General features: G+C 40.1%; 3 protein-coding genes across 8 annotated transcripts; 2 read left to right on the top strand and 1 right to left on the bottom strand.

The window, feature by feature from the left end:
* The first annotated feature begins 1,308 nt into the window (after nt 1–1,308).
* LOC115741369 (agamous-like MADS-box protein AGL82) lies at nt 1,309–2,376 on the top strand. Its single transcript, XM_030675243.1, has one exon. The coding sequence runs from the start codon at nt 1,309–1,311 to the stop codon at nt 2,374–2,376; it is 1,068 nt and encodes a 355-aa protein (XP_030531103.1).
* Nucleotides 2,377–6,570: 4,194 nt separating this feature from the next.
* On the bottom strand, nt 6,571–15,790 carry LOC115741157 (B2 protein). 4 transcript variants are annotated; one of them, XM_030674905.2, is made up of 8 exons: nt 15,784–15,790; nt 11,670–11,706; nt 11,481–11,581; nt 8,125–8,671; nt 7,399–7,499; nt 6,946–7,029; nt 6,724–6,834; nt 6,571–6,633 (listed from the first exon to the last, which is right to left on the bottom strand). In XM_030674905.2, exons 4-8 carry the CDS (start codon nt 8,669–8,671, stop codon nt 6,586–6,588), a joined length of 891 nt encoding a protein of 296 aa, XP_030530765.2. In that variant the 5' UTR covers nt 11,481–11,581; nt 11,670–11,706; nt 15,784–15,790; the 3' UTR covers nt 6,571–6,585. The 4 variants fall into 4 exon arrangements, with proteins under 4 accessions (XP_030530765.2, XP_030530767.1, XP_048139341.1 ...); XM_030674907.2 differs by lacking the exons at nt 11,481–11,581; nt 15,784–15,790; XM_048283384.1 differs by lacking the exons at nt 11,481–11,581; nt 15,784–15,790 and having other exon boundaries at nt 8,125–8,688; nt 11,670–11,684.
* LOC115741160 (uncharacterized protein YciO) lies at nt 15,779–20,163 on the top strand. 3 transcript variants are annotated; one of them, XM_048283374.1, is made up of 9 exons: nt 15,779–16,129; nt 16,360–16,475; nt 17,521–17,574; nt 17,671–17,695; nt 17,918–18,040; nt 18,483–18,649; nt 18,756–18,825; nt 19,353–19,451; nt 19,793–20,163. In XM_048283374.1, exons 1-9 carry the CDS (start codon nt 15,911–15,913, stop codon nt 19,817–19,819), a joined length of 900 nt encoding a protein of 299 aa, XP_048139331.1. In that variant the 5' UTR covers nt 15,779–15,910; the 3' UTR covers nt 19,820–20,163. The 3 variants fall into 3 exon arrangements, with proteins under 3 accessions (XP_048139331.1, XP_030530772.1, XP_030530771.1); XM_030674911.2 differs by having other exon boundaries at nt 15,781–16,129; nt 19,812–20,163; XM_030674912.2 differs by lacking the exon at nt 17,918–18,040 and having other exon boundaries at nt 19,812–20,163.
* The last annotated feature ends 96 nt before the right edge of the window (nt 20,164–20,259 follow it).

Here is a 20,259-nt window from a genome sequence, read left to right as displayed (position 1 = left end):
TATATATTCTAAGACAAAATCTAAAATTGTAATCATACGGAGTCGAGGAAATTTTCATGCCATAAAGATTTGTTATGTTCTTGGTATATTTATTCTAAGTAGTGGGTGTAACCCATGCAACGCATAGGATTTTTCATTAACCCTTACGTTTAGATTAATTATTAACTACCCTGGAACATTTACTTAATTAATTAGGTTATAATGACGTGCATCATCAATTATATTTCTCAAAGATTATTCTCCATGTTCAATGTAAATACATACTTAACAACTAAATCTGATTAAATAAGAAACACATGGCAAAAAGAAAAGAATAGCTAAGATGATTATTCATTGCATAAACAAGGAAGAATAGTTCAAGACTCATTAATTAAATTTTCCTTAATTAATAGCCTTCATCAATTACCAAAGTCAAGCCCTTCTTGAAGGCATTCTAGAGACTCATTTCATCATAAACGCCATAATTAGGGCACGACTTTACTACAATCAAATCGTAAGTTACATTGAAATGGAGAAAATTTGGGATCAACGGAATAAAAAAAAACAAGAAAAGAAGCCCTAGGCAAGCAACCTAGTGATTATTTCCAATAATCAGGGATATCTAAATAAGTCAAGATCCGTTATTACCATATCGAGATATGTAATAACTTGGTATCTTGTCTGATGCAAGACGATCCTAAAAATCTCGTCCGGAGATGATTAAATCTTTAGTTTCCTAAAAAGTGTAAATCAAGTGTTTCTTCAGCTCTCTCTCTCTCACACACACTCTGCGCTATAAAAGTTAACTGGGACTTGGAGAATTTCTGGAAATAACTCTCAAGAACGTTGAGGAAGCCATTGAAAAAGAAGGTAAGTACCTTCTCCGCCATCTTTTTACAGTTGTTCCTTTATTACTTCCCTTTGCTTCTTAATCTGTTTATGGCACTTTAAAAAACTGGTTTTGTGTCTTGGTTTGGATTGTAAACGGTAATTATACTCTTCTTGATCATTCCTTTTCCGCTCTTTCTCCTCCATCATTTATGGTTTGGACCATAAATGAGAGGTCGACTATCCATTAATGTGTCGTTGAGTTTCCTTCCCCACTATCGTTGTGTTTTTCACCGATAAGTTTGACATGATGATAGCCGCGACTATCCACTTTTTTTTTCCTATGATAGCAAGAACTCTTGCCCTAGTATGATAGTTTCTTGTGTCTTTACTTGTGGGCAGCACTTTTTTTTCCAAATTTGGTTGATGCTGTTGTTTTTTGTTGCAGAGTTTTCAGACAGAAAGAAGGTAGAGTTCAAGAAAGTCAGAGGTTGTCCAGACATGGGTCGTGGCAAATTGGCTTTGGAGCTGATCCCGAAAGAGAAAGCGCGCAGGATCACCTACGAGAAGAGGAAAAAGGGTTTGATGAAGAAGGCCCAAGAGTTCACCACCTTGTGCGGCGTTGACACGTGCATGCTCATCTATGGCCCCGCGGGGGCTACTGCCACCGCCGAGCCCGAGGTGTGGCCCTCGAGTCCGGAGAAGGTCAAGCTGGTCATCGAGCGGTACAGGAGCGAGGGCGCCGACCGCCGTGCCAAGAGGACCATTGGGCTGCCCGAGTTCTTCACTAATCGGAAGAGGAAGGTTGATGCCGAGCTCGCCAAGGCACGACTAGCCAACTGGGAAGCCAAGTACCCGGTCTCGGAGGCGCTGATCGAGGGCTTCTCTGAGGAGGAGCTGAGGAGGCTGTTGGGCTCTCTAGGGCGCAAGCTCGAGGCGGCCAAGGCGAGGCTGGCCGCCATGAAGGAGGACGCGATGAGGAGATCGTCAAGCCATGTGTATGAGCATCAAATACATGCGCATGATCATGTCTATCATCATCATCACATGCAGGGCATGTTTCAGGACGTGCCAATCCCAATGAAGCAGCCATCCATTGATGTAAAACCACATCTTGACTGGCCATATCTTATGCAGCAGCAGCAGCAACAACCCCTGTTTGAGCCCGACTGTCTCAATTCTTCATTCCCGATGCCGAGTGAGTGGTGGGCACAGAAGATCCAATACCGGAACCACTGCCTCGTTGGCGACGTCCCGCCAGGGCCGAGTGGCTGCGGCGGCACTGCGCTTGTCAACAACTTCCACCACTCAGTCAGCTTCCCGGCAATGCAGAACTACCAGATCACCACCCTGGAGGGGATGATGCTCTCGGAGACGTCGACATACGGCCCCATCGTGGGCAACGTGTCGCTGGGGGGCACTTCCAGCTCTGCGGCGTGCTACGACACACAGTTGGTCCAGCTGGCCCCGCCACCCGGGCCGCTCTCGGTGATGCAGGGTGGTCCGATCCCAAACCAGATGAAGCAGGCTTCTTCGCAGGGGAATCATCAGTTTCATGATTATCACTGATCTTTTAAGCAAGAAGAGCATAGGGTGTCAGCTCTTTAAGCACTGTTGCTTGATTTAACTTTTTTTTCTACTAGATGGTTGGATTTCTATGTGTTGATAATGTCAATCACTAAGGTTGTTACTATTACTGGTCAGATTTTTCTAGGGGAGGCCAGAATAAGTTAGTCGTGATTACTGATTAGTGAGATTGGTGCACAGTGACTTTAATGGTTTTTGCAAAGATCGAATTTTGATCAGATGGGCAATGTTGTAATTTCGTTTTGAACCGGATTTATTTCCAAAGAGATGGAAAAAAGAAATATGAACAAAAAATCCGAAAATTGCCTGGTGGTTCTTTTATTACAAGAATCCACGCCAGGATTTGAGGAAGATGCGTTTTATTGCAAAACCACTTATCTTTAATTGCTTATTCACTTTTAAGAAACACAGGCATATCCGTCTGCTCTTATTGCCATCCCAAAGCGTAAAAAGAGGATAGTCAATACCAAAAATCAAGTGCTCTTTCCCTGTAAACTCTCTGCGTTTCTTTCTTTCTCTTTTCTTAGATCCTTTTTTAGTGCCAATACCAAAAATCTTCCAAGAGTGTAAGCACAGAATTGAGGAATTGGCAACAGAAGAGCCGTCAGATGATTTGCTTCAGAACCACGAATTCAGAAACATATAGATAGATTGATATAAGGCTTCCATGGAAATTGATGATAAACAGTCAGTTTGCTTGCATACACAACCATAGCATACCCTTAATTATATTACCGAGAGGACACCGAGGGTGAGGGTCACGCAATAAAAGTCAATAAGCAAATCAAGGCTTGAAACATGCGACTAAGAAGTAAGAACCTACAAAACCCTCGAAGTCCAAGAATTCGTAACCTCAAACTAAGTTCTCTTTTTCCATGTCAAGGAAAAGAAGATTATTGGTTCCACAACTTTAATATGACGCTGATTTTGGTGCTAAAATCTTTAAAAAAAAATCATTAAAGTGTGAAGAAAGACCACATAAGTGACTGAAGAAAAATCTCCTAAAGTGATCACATTATAAAGATTCGGCGAAACACGAAATATCTCCTAAAGGGTTCACAATCCTTTTTTTCCTTTTCCCCAAAAAATATCCTCAATCATATAACATCTCACGTTTTTATTTATTTGTCTTATATTTAACATTCAAACATTTTCTATAAGCATTACTACAAAAAAAATGGAAAAGTCAATTATATTTCTCAAAGAATTTTCTCCGTTTTCAATATAAATACATACATACCAACTAAATCCGAGTAATTAAGAAACACATGGCAAAAAGAAAAGACTAGCTAAGATGATTATTCATTGCATAAACAAGGAAGAATAGTTCAACACTCATTAATTGAAGTTTCCTTAATTAATAGCCGTCATCAATTACCAAAGTCGAGCCCTTCTTGAAGGCATTCTAGAGACTCGTTTCATCATAAACGCGATAATTAGGGCAAGACTCTACCACAATCAAATCATAATCTACATATTTTTTTTAAATTTTTCAGTCAGAATCATAAGTTACATTGAAATGGAGAAAATTTGGGATCAACAGACAAAAAGAAAGCCCTAGGCAAGCAGCCCTATTGATTATTTCTAATAATCAAGACTATATAAATAAGTCGAGATTCGTTATTACCTTATCGAAATATGTAATAACCTGGTATCTTGTAAGATGGAAGATGATTATGAAAATATGGTCCCAAAATAATTAAATCTTTAGTTTCCTAAGATTGTTTCTCCAACTCTCTCTCTCTCTCTCTCTCTCTCTCTCTCTCTCTCTCTCTCTCTACACTAAAAAAGTTAACTGGGACTTGGAGAAATTGTGGAAATGACTCTCAGGAACGTTGAGGAAGCCATTGAAAAAGAAGGAAAGTTCCTTCTCCGCCATCTTTTTACAGTTGTTCCTTTATTGATTCCCTTTGCTAATTAATCTGTTTATGGCACTTTAATAAAGTTAATGGACGACTGTCCATCTTTTTACATGAGGATAGCTGTGAATATCTAACTTCTTTTTTTTTTTCTGTGATAAGCAAGAACTCTTGCCCTAATATGATAGTTTCTTGTGTCTTTACTCGTGGGCATGTACTTTTTTCTTTTCTTTTCCAAATTTGTTTGGTACGGTTGTTTTTGTTCTGTTGCGGAGTTTTCAGACAGAAAGAAGGTAGAGTTCAAGAAAGGTCAGACGTTGTCCGGACATGGGTCGTGGCAAGTTGGCTTTGGAGATGATCCCGAAAGAGAAAGCGCGCAGGATCACCTGCGAGAAGAGGAAGAAGGGTTTGATGGAGAAGGCGCAAGAGTTCACCACCTTGTGCGGCGTCGACACGTGCATGATCATCTACGACCCCGCAGGGTCCACCGCCACCGCCGAGCCCGAGGTCTGGCCTGTGAGACCAGAGAACATCAAGCTCCTCATCTAGCGGTACAAGAGCGAGGCCGCCGACCGCCATGCCAAGAGGACAATTGGGCTGCCCAATTTCTTCCCGAACCGGAAGAGGAAGGTCGACGCCGAGCTCACCAAGGCATGGCTAGTGAACTGGGAAGCCAAGTACCCGGTCTCGGAGATGCTGATCGAGGGCTTCTCCGAGGAGGACCTGAGGAGGCTGTTGGCCTCTCTAGGGCACAAGCTCGAGGCGGCCAAGGCGAGGCTGGCCGCGATGAAGGAGGACGCGATGAGGAGATCATCGAACCATTTGTATGAGCATTACATACGTGCGCATGATCATGTCTATCATCATCATCACATGCAGGGCATGTTTCAGGACCATATTGTGCCATTCAAGCAGCCACACATTGATGTAAAACCACATCCAGACTTGCCATATCATATGCTGCTGCAGCAGCAGCAACCCCTGTTTGAACCCGACTCTTCAATCCCGATGCCGAGTGAGTGGTGGGCACAGAAGATACAATACCGGAACCACTGCCATGTCGGCGACGTCCCGCCCAGGCTGAGTGGCTGCGGCGGCACTGCGTTTTTCAACAACTTCCACCACTGGGTCAGCTTCCCTGCAATGCAGAACTACCAGTTGACCACCCTGGAGGGGGTGATGCTCTCGGAGACGTCGACTTACGGCCCCGTCATGGGCAACATGTCGCTGGGGAGCACCTCGAGCTCTGGGGCGTACCACGACGCGCAGTTGGTCCAGCTGGCCCTGCCACCCATGCCGATCTTGGTGATGCAGGGCGGTCCGATCCCAAACCAGATGAAGCAGGCTTCTCCGCAGGGGAATCATCAGTTTCATGATTATCACTGATTTTTAAGCAAGAAGAGCATAGTGTGTCAGTTAGTTCTTTCAGCATTATTGCTTGATTTTAACTTTCTTCTACTACATGGTTGGATTTCTATGTGTTGACATGTCAATCGCTAAGGTTGCTACTATTTAGGGGTCAGATTTTTCTAGGGGGAGGCCAGAATAACTAAGTAGCGATTAGTGAGATTGGTGCACGGAGACTTTTGACAGTTTTTGCAAAGATTGAATTTTGATCAGATGGGCGAGTGAGTAGCGTTCTAATTTATTTTACAACTCTTTATTTACCAGAAAAATGAAAAAAAAAAACAAAAAAAAAAAATCTGAATTTGCCTGGCCGTCGTTTGATTACAAGAATCCACGCCAGGATTTGGGGAAGATGCATTTTATTGAAAAACCACTTATCCTTACTAATTTATTCAATTTTATGAAACATAGGCATATCGTCTCCTCTTGCTGTTAATAACAAAAACAAAGTGTTCTTTCCCTGTAAACTGTCTGTTTTTCTTTCTTTTTCTTTCCTTAGATCCTTTTTTCGTGACAAAACCAAAAATCTTCCAGGACTCCAAGCACCGAATTGAGGAATTGGCAACAGAAGAGCCCGTCAGATGACATGTAGATAGATATGTAAGGCTTTTCAAGGAAATTGAAGAGCCATCATGGGTTTTACATCTGCAAGGACTTACAAGGGAACAAAGATAAGCATAACACGCTCTCATGGAGTAGTCTTCACGCGACGGAGGTTCCTTATTAGGCAGGCACAGACACCATTACCTAGTACTTGACACGATCCATACGCTCGCACTTTCCAAGCTTACGCTCTTCGGAAAAACTGGTCAAAAGCCCCCCACACCCACACATACGGACACACACACGCCCGCACACACCCCGGACACAGCTTTCACGCACCATAGAAACGCCTATGCTTCCATTTCTGTTTTCTTTACCATGCTCACGATGCAGATCCTGCTTGTTCGCACAGGTCTAGCAAGCTGAGGGTCTGTAGAAAATAAAAACCATCCAATCATGATAAATCGTCAGTTTCCTCCAATGCCTCAAGAGCGTTCGAGATCACAGAACCAATGCATACCTCTGGAACTGAGAGCTCGAGACGAAACTTGGGACCATCATAGTGATGCAAGACTGGCCTAAATGAATCTTCCTCCAACGCTTTGCAGAGTTTCCTAATGCGAATCCTCACCTGTTGAACTCGGGCAGGAAGAAAAGAGAGAATGAGATGCTGCAGCAAAAACAACTATCTTCCTAAGATGAAATAGACACGGGTATGCAAATATGTAGTTGCAAGTCCGACCTGAGCAGGAAACCTTGATTCACCTTTACATTTCTTATCCTCCCACGCAGTAGGGTCAATATTAGAACCTCCAAAGCTTGATGCCTGTCGATTAGAAGGGAACAAGCGGTTAAACATTTAGCTGAGGATGGTCGATATTACCAACCTTTACTCCACTAAAGACTGCAATTTTGGAGAAGAAGACTTCTGATTAAAACTATCAGAGACAACACTAATGGCCACAAAACCAGCAAGTGGCCCACGTAAAATGGCAAAATAGAAGTCCTGGCTGCAAAACCAGTGACATTCACCTCCAACACAAATATTATCTTCTACTATTTTAACGGGAAAGGTGCAGAATGACAAAACAACCAAGAACATCCAGGATCCATATTATCGGCCGTCCCAAGAAAGAAGAGACAATGATATTGGTAAAAAAAAGGATAAATTTGCAAAGAAGGCCATCCGACGAACCTCGAAAATACCATGCAACTGATGAGTAGTATAATTATAGAGAAACAGAGGTAAGCCTGGCGTTATTGCCCGGACAGAATCTCTGTATCTTGGTGGTAAACCTGCAAGATGAAAACATAACCGGCAGTTAAAACTAGTATTCTCAAGTAAAAGGTCTGTTGGCGTAACATAATGTATGTATTTATAATGTCCTATGATAAATCGTAACTTTCAGAAGCCACATCGAGTCTTCAAAGAGTTGAGAGTCCAAGATACTCAAATGCTGACCCTAACTGATTTGGAAACTGCCGTGTGCAACTAGTACCTGTTAGCTATGGCGACCGAATTAAGTGAGGACTTTTAACTACAATTTCCCAAAATAAACATCCTTACTCGCAACTGTAAGGTCTGATGAGTACCATATCGCCAGACATTTCTCAAATCAAGATCTTTAGGGTCTAGACTAGCACCAAAGTCACCACCCAAGTAGCCAGCCTCCAACTTAATTTCCTTTTCTTACTACTCTTTTTTTTTTTTTTTTTGGGTCCAATTTTCTTCCTACTCTAGTGAGCACAAACTACACCCAAAAAAGAACTTCTCACTCAAGAAAAATAAGTCATTTAAATTGCTGTTTTACACTTGGTACAAAAATAACAATTTAAAGCAAGAGACAAAAGGCTTTCTACCACCTCAGCTAATGCAATTCCAAGCTTGAGAGCATAATCAGGAGAGAAGAATAATTTGTACCAAATAGCTGACGCTTCAGGTCCTCCTGCATAGTGTCATTGTTACACACGAATATGTATCCTCCAAGCACTTCATTTCTAGGGAGAGTTTCTGATGCAGGAAGAGTCTTGAACCTTTTGTCTACCGCATTGCAACTTTCACCGTTGGCAGCAGAGGCAGAAGCATCCTTGTTAAAGTGATTACTGCTATACTTGTTTGAAGCCATGCTTCCAATACTATTCAGATTGTTTTTCTGGCACGCTGCATTTGTCTCATAAATACCATTCCTGAAGCAACTTTTGCCCACATTTTCTGCCATCTTTAACTCCAAGTTCAACACGTTAAAGTTGAAGCTCTCAAATTTGTTGTCTTCCTGGTAACCGATCTTATCCCTCGGCCTAATTTCTGCTGGACCCTTCAAAATGTCAGTGTTATTCATGCGTTCACTCTTACACATTGTCTGCTCAGCCAACTTGGAAGCAACCATTAGCCACTTGTGATCTTCCGAGACTCTTGATTGTCCACGTAGCTCATCACCCAACTGCCAAAAGCTATGCATGCTTTCCATCTTGCAAAAGTAAAGAGCTAACATGTGTTATGCTTTAGATAAATGCAGTATCGAGAAGATAAGGAAAAGATATGATACTTTATTTAGATGGATAAAGTGAAGGGATGAACGAGTGACTCCTACTTAGTTAAAGTATGGTGGGGATGGTAAACCAAAATCATTAACCAAATGTCAAATTTAACATGCATAACCAGAAAACCAACCAAGGTTACTTATCAAACAAAAGAACTTGCATGGCTAGAGATTATCAAATATCTAGCACAACGGATAATAAGTTGCTTTCTAGTTTCAATCACACATTGTATAAGGAAAAGCTTAATATTTCCCGAAAGACTTTCGTTCTATAAGAAAGCGCTTTCTGCAAAATAAAGCTGGCCAATCATGTCACTCAGCTTTCCCTTAAAGAACGGGAAGCAATAAGTGCGATTAAGGGGAAAGTACATTTTATAAGACTAAGAATTTAAATCATATCCCGAACCCGTTGACCATGAAAAATTATTCCTAAACAGATAAGCTGACTTGTTGAACAGTTAATACTGCAATCTTCAACACTGAGCAGAACTTGAGCTTCATCCCACCAATTCCAAGAAAGAACCTGCTTACATCTTCATCAATGCATTTTTGGTTATTACACTTCCAATAATATTTGTAAAAGCAATTATATCCTTCATACCTTGCCTAAACATTGCTTTATTACTTGGCTTGGGATAACAAATAGATTCACTATCAGAGAGAAATTGGTGAAATGGATGCCACCTCTACTGTTTGCTATTTTGTGCTAACCCAAAACATATCTTCTTTGAGTGCCTTTTTGTTGTTGAGGTTTGGAAATAGGTACTTGATTGTGCATGATTGATAGGGTTGTTGAAGATTGGTGTTTCGACTTAATCTGGGCAATTCAGCATTGTAATGGCAAAGCTCTTCTTTCTTTTACATGTAAGTTAACCTAGAATGCACTTGGACATCATGTTTGGAAAACAAGCAACTCTGAGCTTCATGATACTGATTTTATTCTTAGCTTTGCGGCCTTGTACAGATAGTACGGTCTATTGTCGGTTTCAGACTTAATACTAACCATGATTTGCCCAGACAAGTTGATTTCAATATGCTGAGGACTTTATGTCAAAATTTTGATTGTCCTGCTTAAGAACTCTAATAAGCCTTGGCGCATGCTGCAGGACATTGTACTCTCCATCTGCTTAAGTTATTTACAATCGAATTCTTACCCATCAAAAACAGGAAATAAAAAATCAACAAACAACGACAACGTCATTGCCTTCATTCTTAAAGAAAGTACTGCTTCAACTGACATAGTACTTGGCACGTTAGAAACTCATGGCAAACAAATGTGGTTTGAATTTTGACATCCTAGCTAGGAAGCAAATTCAGGAAAAGGAAGAGCTTGAGCGAGGCTACAGTCAGACTTGAAGGCCAATGAACACAAACAATGCAAGCAATTTTAGTATATATCCAACCCAGTGCATCTTACTAAATATGTGGGGGTACATGGAGATGGAACCCACTAGAAAAGGATGTAAGCTAAAATTGCAAGAGTACCATACGCTACTACAGGATGATATTCAACCTTAGAGGAAGGCTCCATAAAGCTGCAAAGCTGACTCTGCTCTTAATCTTATACCGCCAACATAAAAGACCTTTAGTATCAAGATGTGCACAAAATAAGTGTGATGGAAATGAGAAAGAAGGAATTAATGGGCAGTAAACAATGGCATGTTCAATTGTCTCTAGCCTAAGCTATCTGACGATCTTCAAAAATTGTTGCAACTAACAATATGTATTCCCTCAAAAAGAAAATGGACATATCTGAGAAAATTCTGTAAAACATCAATGATGACATAAAAGAAACTCATGTAAGGCGGTTTAGGGACACAACATACAATCTTCCATGTTATTTGAGGCAGACATCTCAATAGCAGGGGAAGGCTTACAATGGCATTGATACAAATTTTCATAGAAGGATCTTGAGTATTACATTGACACTAAAGATTCTAATCATAGCACAATGGCATAAGAGCTCCATCAGTTACCCATTTCGTGAGAAAAGGTTTTTCATTTCTTCCAAGCCGTGGGAAGTTGTTTTGCAACTGCCACGCCGATTTTTTGAAGACTATCAACCCCCCGCCGCCCAGATTTCAACATAAGTCTTAATACTATAAAATAATATGAATCCTTCTCAGACAGCCAAGCTAAATTGGAACGAATTCAAAAAATACCTATTTTTTTTTTCTGTTAGAAGTAATAAATACAGCTATTTTCCCTCTAGCTACTTGTACATAAACACTCTCTAAAGCTATATGCTTTCGTAAACTTACTACATGATTAAATACTAACACTTAAGAGTTCGGCTCCCAGGTTGCTGTTGACACGGCATGAACAATTGACAACATAACGCAGCTCTTACCACCGGCAGAAACAACCAATTTGCACCAAAAATAAGCAATGCAATGTCGGACAGCGCTCTCAAATCATATTGTATCCAAAGCCGGTGAGAACCGAAAGCGCCAAACACATTCACTTTGACCCGAAAAAGATTGACATTCCATTTTTTACCACCCTTTCCATTTCCTAGGAAAAGCAGTGTCCAATTCAGTCGCAACCAAACATAGAAAGAGCTAGCAAATTCCCCATTTCTGGTGGCACAAGCCTCACAATCAAACAGCATTTCCGCAGATCTACACCGAAATCGCTCAAACGGAGACCAAAACGAACCCCAAGTCAACTGCTCTCGGATCAAGAAGCCAGCGCATCTCGAGCAACAGAATGCACAACCCCCCTCAACGAATCTTACCAAGTTTTCAACTGATAAAGCAAACGGAGTGGTCGAAAAGCGAGCGAGACCGAGGGGAATTGAAGTAGCCGCACGAGGACCCGAGCTCGAGCTACGCAAATCTGGAGTCAAGTGAATTACGACTCGAACTCTAGATTGACAAGTGAGAACCCTAGATTTTGGCGATCAGAGAGAGAGAGAGAGAGAAACCTTTGAAATCTGCTTTTGGCTGTGCGTTGTCCTGTGACTGTGAGTCCCCCGAGAGACGCGACAGAGAGAAGAGGAGGAGGAGTGACGGTGGATTTCTCTCTCTGCATTTATCGCTCTGTATTTCCCAAAATGCCACTGTACTTTTCCCTGTAAATAATTTCCTTTACTTTTATGGCCATTCCTTAATTTTTTTTTCTCTTTATTTTTTTGAACTCTATCGAATCACAGACATCATGGTACATCATAATTGTAAAGCACTGCTTGAGTTGTCCAAATTAGAACATGAACGAATTCGATCAATAGAAGCGAAAATCGAGTGATCTTAAAGCCGTGCAGATAAAGCCGAAATTTGGCCTATCGATTGGTTATCGGCCATCATGATCTAAGGATTATGCACGAAAGGATTAATAACGCCTTACGAAAAAAAGGTCTTGGTAATGAAATTCTAACTTTGTTGAGATCAAGGGCCATTTTCAGAACTATCGACCGCGTCGAATCAAATTCTAACCCAAAGCATCCACTTTCTTAGACCTGGAACTATCTCAATTCGAAATAAAATTCGGACGCAAAGCTTCCATATTCTTGGACTTTGGGGGGGTAGGGGGGGCAATCTCGGTTCGATTGGGGGATGGTGATTCAGAATGCATGCTTTGGTGACGATACTAGAAAACTCATTCCGATATCTTTAGATAGTCATCGACCGCAGATTCCTTCTATCCTTTCGTAATGATTTTTCAATCCTTGTAAAACCTTAATATTTCGCTTGCTAAAATATCAAAAAATCCTCTAAAGAAGATGCATGTCAAAAGCAAAAATAAAATAAAATTACACAATTCCGCGATGGTCTTTAATATATTTTGCAAAAAATTATTATAGTTTGCAAAATTTATTTATTTTTTAAATCAATGTACGGATTAGCTGTGGCCCCTGCAATTAATGACTCGAATTGGCATTTCAGAGGGTGTCTGCCTCGCATCCGGCATTCAACTTCTGCACAAGTCCCACGTCCGATCAGGTGTTTCCCGAGTGGTCAAAATAGTTTTTTCCTTTTCTTTTTTTTTTTGTGTTTTTAAAATTGTTTGAACATGTGATAATTATTATCTCCCGAGCTGTTGGCAAAAGACGGTTCATGACCGTTGAGTCTTTTAATGGCAAGCGAACGACGTCGTGCATGTCCTTTTGGGCCCCAGTCCCGGACCGTACCCTCACCGACAGCTTTTAGCTACGGTCGCCACGACAAGTAGAGTTTTTTCGAAAGATTTCTCGGTCAAATAGAATAAAATAAAATGAAGACGTATGATACACGAAAATTCAAGAATTAAAAGTAGATCCGTTTGGTTTTACAAGGGCTATGTGGCGATTCTTATGGATAGCATCAGGAAAAATGCAATTCTATTTTCAAAGGCCTTTGAGCCCATAATAGATTTGAAGATACTTTGAAATGCTGTAATTTTTACTATGAAAATAGACTTTTTTCTTTCTTTTATCCTAGCTATACTTGCATAATTGCAAAAATACCCTTGAAAATCCTAACCTTTCCGATGAAGGCCTTAGTCATTGGCGAGCGACCGGCAAGCTGTCGCCAACCTCACTTGAGATCACTCGACCTCCATCAATTCAAGCAATGCCCGGGTCACGTGACTGAGGCAACCATCAACCTTGGTTGCCTGGGTTCGCGCGACCTAGGCCTCTCTTGAGGTCACAATACCGGTGACGGCGGATTGGCCTTACCACCCACCGACCCTTAGCCTGTTTTGAGGTTTTAAAAAAAGTAAATAAAAGCAAAAAGACTTTGCAAATTGTGATTTTTTCAAACACTATTTTAACCAAAGTTGTTTCCCAATATGTTTTTAAAGGGCGGTGGTTTTTCCATCTCCGTTTTAGCTAATACACTCCTTTTTCTTGTTAACTTACCCAAATACCCTCCTCTCTCTTCAATTTATTGTTTCTTTTTTTATCCGATTAATCCATAAAATTGCCTTTATTTCTATCATCTTTCTCATTAATTTCACAATACAAATATTCCATTACACCCATCAAAATACCAATTTATCATATCTTGTTATCTTATCGGTTTTAATTTCGTTACATTTTTTGTGTTAACCATAATAATTTCTTACCTTTTTTTCTTCTTTTTTTTTTCCATCAATTTTACTAAAAAAAATTTTTACCCACATCCCTTTCAAACAACTTTTATATATCGATTCTTCCACAACCATTACATTTCAATGTTTCCTTCTTCTTTGTCTTTTTTTTTTTTTAACTTGTTCTTCATTATTGTAATCTAAGCAAGCACTAATCCTATATCATAGTAGAGAAATGTCAATTTTATCTACAAATTATTTACTTCTTTTCCCTAGATTATCCTCGTGATTGTGAATTTTTCGACTTTGGCTTTTGGTACAAATTGGCGAGATGGTATGCACTGTACACAATTTACTCAAAGATTATCTTCTTAGTTGTCTTGAAATTATTTTTTGAATAATAGTTTCCTAGTAAAAAAAATATACAACTCATTAAGAAAATAATTATATTTTTTTGTCAGAAACACAATAATTAGTTCCAAACAGAGAAATAAACGCAAAAAACAAAAAAAGAAGGCAAGCATTAGTCTTAAATCAAGACTAGATCCCAAATTTAACCTTAGTAAATGTTGTTTGAGAAGAGTATATAGTTTCATCTCTAGCAAAATTGAAACAAAAGAAAACGAAGAAAAAAAGATAAGAAAAAAAATATTTAAATCAAGAATGATATCCATTAGGGATAATGTAGTCAATTCAATATAAAAAGGGGTGTCATAAGCCAATAAGAGAGTGTAAATAGCGTGAACCGTTTTTAAATCGTACTTTATTAAACACTACTTACATTTCGAAAAAAACTCTTTAGACCAAAGGCTTTTGTATTTCCCTACGGCATTCCTCCAAAGCTGAACTAAAGTGGCCCTAAGTTTTCACTAGCATTTTTCCTCGGGTTCCTTATGGTCCAACCACAGATATTGGCAAATCAGTATTCTTAAGATAATCTATCACTCTATATCCCGACATAAAATTTGTCATTAATCGTAAACTAATAGACCCAATATGGCAAATTGAAAAGGGTGATTGAAGAAATAGAGGGATTTTTCATCAATAGACTTCAAGAGAGATCCACCAATTCCTACCACCGAACATTTACAAGAGTTGGTTGAGCATTTGATTGATTATATCTAGGGGTGTCAAAAAGGCCCGCGTCGGCTCGACCTCGCTCGACCCAACCCGTCCGAGCCCAAAAATCACCATAATTTTTGGGCCTTTCAGGCCGGTTTGATACTGTTAGGATCGAGCTAGGTCGGCTTGGGTCGGCTCGGCCCGATTTAGGTTTTTTTTTTCACCCATGTTTTCTTTTTAATTTATCTTATTTCCATTTTTTATTTTTTATATTCTTTTCATTCGATGGACATTTCAAGTGATTTTGATTCAAAAAAAGAAAAAAAAAAAAAGAAACCAACCCGACCCGACCCGGCCCAAAGAGGGTTCGGGTCGGGTCGAGCTTGGCATTGTTCAATTTCGAGCCGTCTCGGGCCTGGCTGAGACTCGGCCCGACCCGGCCCATTGACACCCCTAATTATATCCCTCTAATTTAACCAATTTAATTACATGGAAGAAACTTTATTATGACCGAAGGGAGAAGTACTACCCGTCCCACCACGTCTTAGTTTCCCTTTTTTAAGCTAATCTAGAAAAACCTAACCACCAAGCCGTCCATGATCTAGACTCAATAGCTATCACAAAAGTGCAATTGAGTTTTAAAATTTTTGAAAAGTGTAATCGAGTCCTAAAATTTTTAAAAAGTATAACATATTCCTAAAACTTATTACAAAAATGTAATTGAGTCATAAAACTTTCAAAAAATGCAATTAACGGAAAGATTTGATTGTATTAATTCAATAAATTTTAGGATTTAATTATACTTTTTAAAAATTTTAGGACTCAATTATATTTTAGTGATAATTTTTTAAATTGAGTTATAAATTTTTTAAAAATTATAGAATTCAATTATACTTTTGAGTTTTAGGATCGTGAAGTTTACGTCAGCAACTTGTCGAATCAAACACAAACCAAGACTTTCCAGAAACGTCCCCGCCGAAGAGCGCAGGCAACATCGGCTCCAAAACGACATCGCCCTAGGCGCTTAACGGCTTGTTGCAAAGCGACAATCTTTCATCTCCCTCCGCTCTCTCTCTCTCTCTCTCTCTCCCCAGAATGGCAGTCCAACCGCAAGTGAAGAATTTTCATGGCGATCGATGCGGAGCTTTATCTTTCCTGAATTCCCGCTCGGTGCCGGAAAATGTCAGCGCTCCTAATCGGAGCCGCTTCTTCTCCGTCTCCTCTTTCATGCCGGCGAGACGCTTCAGAGTCGTGGCTCTTGCAGTGAAGAGATGCCCCAAGCGCCTCAAGTACGCCACTCCTCGCTTCACCAAGGTGATATTATAACTCTTTCTCTCTTCTTTCGGACCTCCACTCTTACATAAATTAGATGAGGCGAAGTCGAAGGAGTTTGTCTTATCGATTGATATGGTCTCAGCTCTTTTGGTTTCTTCCCCGAGTGTTACTTGAGAATGAAAGATTGATTCTGATTGAAGGCTATTAAGAATGTCTATAACATTGCATTGGCACTGCATAATTTTATCATATGGGGTTAACTATTGTAGGAGGGTGGGTTGCTGTATGTTGAAGTTGAACCCTTAGGAGGAGACAGTTGGAAACTGGATCCTGTGGTTGATCTTCTGAAAGAAGGAGCTGTTGGGGTGATTCCTACGGACACAATGTATGCTCGCCCTCTCTGCTTTTAATCCGATGTTGGGTGTTTTCCTTTTTCGCAATTTTCTGATAGGAACCTTTCATTTGGATCTCCGTCTGGTACTAGTAAAGACTGGTTTTTCCCTTTAGTTTGATGTGTCGATACATTTCGTTTACATGCAGCTAGATGTGTTGTGTATCCTATAATCCTGCTCCTCATCGCTCGCATTAATTAAGCAAATTGTTCGTTGGATAGTGTTTGACACTTTTGTTTCATGGACATAATCATAAAGGGAGAACCCTCTTTGTGAATTTACTTTCTCAGCTGAATTCGACTATGGTGGACTGTTACCCAATTCTCCTATATGTTTCATGCTCAAACTCATGTCCTCATTTTATTTCACCATCCTTCTCTTTCCATCTCTGGAACGCTACTGGAATGCTAAATCTTATCAAATAGTCACTTTGATGATGGCTGCTACTTTGGAAATGACTCTTAGTTACCCTCAGTCAAGTTTTTCCTCTTTATTTTAGATATATTTTCTATATTATTCTGATTAGCAATTAATTTCTCTAGTGTGGTCCTCCAAATTATGATGATTTCTGTTTATTAGGGTAGGTCCCAAAGGATTCCTGTTGATAATATGTAGACAGACATGCTATTTTTTTCTGCATAGGACTCTGTCAGTATTATGTTGTTGGTCTAGATTTTAAATTAAATTTTTTTCTTCTTTTCTCACATTTGATTATTCTTGTCCAATTTGAAATGGTTCCTCGACTTGTTCCATCACAATGCACCTGGCTAAGTCCTATTGTTTTCTTACTACTTTTGTTGGTTAGAGGTTGTTTTCCGCAATGCTCATAATGGAAAAGCCTATAAATTGGAGTTTCTGTATTGCCTCTGCAATTAAGATGAATGTAAAACAGTGTACAATGACTGTTTCAACCCAGACTTAATAACTGAACTTTCACTTGTGATTATTTGTCAATTTACCGTTCCTTGTGCATGAGGCTCCTGTATGTGTGAGATAATTAACTATGAAAAGCTTACTGAATGTTTCTCGTATTACTAGATATGCCATAGTTTGCAACTTGAAGAGCCATTCAGCAATTGAAAGACTTAGGAGGTATTGGCATGTTCTTGTCAATTAGTAGAAGATCGTTTTAATGTAATTTACTTCCTTGTCTTTATAAAAGTTGTTTTATGTTCTTTATGATTACAGAATCAAAGACATAGCTGATTCCAAGGTATGGAATATTTCTGGTTCTCTTTTGTCAGTTCAGTATGACCGAATAATATCGTGGGCCTGAGAATACCATGTCATGTCCATGAAATAGCAAAGTGATTATCTAAGAAAGTCATGCAGATCAGAATCAGTCTTCCATCTAGAACACCTCTGTAGCAAGATTGTTCGATCACATCATCTTTTGTATGATTAATGCTTCTTGCTATTACATGTGATTGTGCAGCCTCTTAGTATATTGTGCCGCTCCTTCCGTGACATAGATACATACACAACGGGATTCCCTCGTGGTGATGGTCAAGGACATACAAATATATTTCGAGCTGTGAAACATTGCTTACCTGGCCCTGTAAGTTTCTCACATTAAAATGTTGTTTCTCCTTGAGGAAGCCAAGGTTCGTGCTGGCAGCTTGTCAAATCAATGTATTTCACACAATGCGGAAAAGACTGGGGAACCTGAACACTTGATTGTACATTATCATTTAATTTGCTTCAGCCTGTGGATCTCCTTGAAAGAAACCCTTGGTAACAAGTTAAACAACATAAATGCATCAACTGCTGGCCGTCGAGTTCCTTTGTTTTGCGCATGGTATGGGAATATCACTATGAAATCTAACATTTCTTTTGTATTCTGGATGGTTGCTTGTTGCTGTGGCCTCCGAGATGTATGTGATGTGCTTGATTTACTGCGCTGCAAGTCTTTAGGATGCCCCTGGGAAAACAGATCTGTCAGACATTGTAATATGAAGTTTTCGGTTCCCAACTCAGTTAAGAAGTTTCTCCATTTGCAGTATACTTTCATTTTAACTGCAAGCAAAGAGTTGCCAAAACAATGCACTAGGTATGGGACTACAGCTGCCAAATATGCTCATAGGAAAAGTGTTGGCGTCCGAATTCCTGATGATGCCATATGTCAAGCTATATTAGAGAGGATGGATTCACCCTTAATTTCGACCAGGTTGGATTTTTTTTTTGGCGTCTGTTCGTGATGTATTTATCATGCTTTGGATGCCAAGCATACCCAAGCAAATTCAGATGATCATACTGATTGTCCTGCTTTCTAGTGTCAAAGGGCCAAAGGATGATGAGTGGATGATAGATCCAGTTGTCATAGCTGATAGTTATGGACCAGAGGTATGTCTTCGCTCTAGTAAGTTGGATCTTGCTGACTATTTGAGATTGATTTTGTTTGTTCATCACAAAACTTTGGCACACAGAACTGAACTTTAGCAATGCCATCGCATTAAACAAATGTACGAGTTTCTGCTAGAGATAGACCGTTCTAATATCGACTGTTTTTAGAGCAATTACTTCGATGAGGTGCTTCTTCTTAGCTTTGATCCCTTGTCCAGCTTATGGGTTATGAACCAAAGAATTTGAACAGATTGGGCAGAAAATGAGAAGGTCTCAAAGAATTTTTCGTGCATCCTCTCCTTAAATGTTTGTCCTAAGATCCAGCTCTTTAACTCCTTGTCCATGGAAATCCTCGAAAATCTGCATTTTGATTCATTATTTTGTTCGCATTTGCTTAGATTGTAGAAAAAGAGATTAATCTCAAATTTTTGGCACATGCATTAGTCATCTATCTGTGGGATCAATAGAGACAAAACTGATGTTTTGTGTGTTCTTTTTCTTTTGTCCCGTATTGCATGCGTAACTAGGGCCTTGACTTTGTGGTTGATGGAGGCATTAGAGTGGCTGACCCATCTACTGTGGTTGATATGATGGGACATTACCCGAAAATCCTACGGCAAGGGAAGGTAGGCTGCTATGAGCATCATTTTGGGTCTGTATGTGCATATATATCATCACAAAAGAGTTTGGAAAGAACGATCTCTTAAGCGATTGCTTGTGTGATAGCTTATGATTTCTACCCCGAGACATCGGGCGACTTCTCTTCTCTGTAACCTTTAGCTGTAGCTTAAATCTTCTGCACAGAGAAAGTGGAAAAAAATGGGTAAATAGTAAGCATATTTCTGTTCAATGTGACATGACAACAAAGTTCTAGCCAAGCTAGCTCAGTTGCCAAATAGAAAGTGACCGTCAAGCATGCTGTGAGCTCGCCGCTTCTTGGGCGTACTCCAATTCTCTGATGCTTCAGTGTTGTGAAATAATCTTAGGGACCTAAATTGCCCTGGATGGTGGCTGAAGACGATTTCGAAGCTGCGGGTAGCGAGCAGGATCTCATTGCTAGCTCTGCTTGATCCGTGCATCTTGACTGACGGTATGTATAGTTTCCTAATGCACATTGGGGGCATCAGGGGTCCTGATCACGTGTAGAGAGGAGAGGCCTCGATTGTACAGGGAGATGGAAGCAACAAATTAGTGTTGCTGGTGTAAGTGAAGAACAACAGTGAATTGTAAATGTCATGTAACTGCTGACAGCTGTCCTTAAAAGGGTATTTCAATCTGTTGACCGTTTGTTCACAGCGCGGATCTTTGCCCGTTTTCTTGCCGTTCATGGAACATGAGAAGGAAGAATCATGTGCGAAGAAAAGAAGAAATCCCTTCCTTTCTTTCTCTCTCTTTTCTGCCGGCCGATGGTCGGTGCGGGTTCTTCTCACTTGC

The sequence above is a fragment of the Rhodamnia argentea genome, chromosome 8 (assembly GCF_020921035.1).
Source record: "Rhodamnia argentea isolate NSW1041297 chromosome 8, ASM2092103v1, whole genome shotgun sequence".
Taxonomy (NCBI): Eukaryota; Viridiplantae; Streptophyta; class Magnoliopsida; order Myrtales; family Myrtaceae; genus Rhodamnia; species Rhodamnia argentea.
This window is presented reverse-complemented; position numbering and strand designations above follow the sequence as displayed.

Bases quoted from the DNA above. Each gene is read 5' to 3' on its own strand.
- LOC115741369 (XM_030675243.1), top strand. From the start codon at position 1,309: ATGGGTCGTGGCAAATTGGCTTTGGAGCTGATCCCGAAAGAGAAAGCG.
- LOC115741160 (XM_030674911.2), top strand. From the start codon at position 15,911: ATGGCAGTCCAACCGCAAGTGAAGAATTTTCATGGCGATCGATGCGGA. The intron at 17,575-17,670 runs GTATTGGCATGT...TTATGATTACAG, and splicing joins GCAATTGAAAGACTTAGGAG to AATCAAAGACATAGCTGATT. The intron at 18,041-18,482 runs GTAAGTTTCTCA...CTCCATTTGCAG, and splicing joins AACATTGCTTACCTGGCCCT to TATACTTTCATTTTAACTGC.
- LOC115741157 (XM_030674905.2), bottom strand. From the start codon at position 8,671: ATGGAAAGCATGCATAGCTTTTGGCAGTTGGGTGATGAGCTACGTGGA. The intron at 6,835-6,945 runs GTCGGACTTGCA...CGAGTTCAACAG, and splicing joins AATCAAGGTTTCCTGCTCAG to GTGAGGATTCGCATTAGGAA. The intron at 6,634-6,723 runs GTATGCATTGGT...TATTTTCTACAG, and splicing joins TCGAGCTCTCAGTTCCAGAG to ACCCTCAGCTTGCTAGACCT.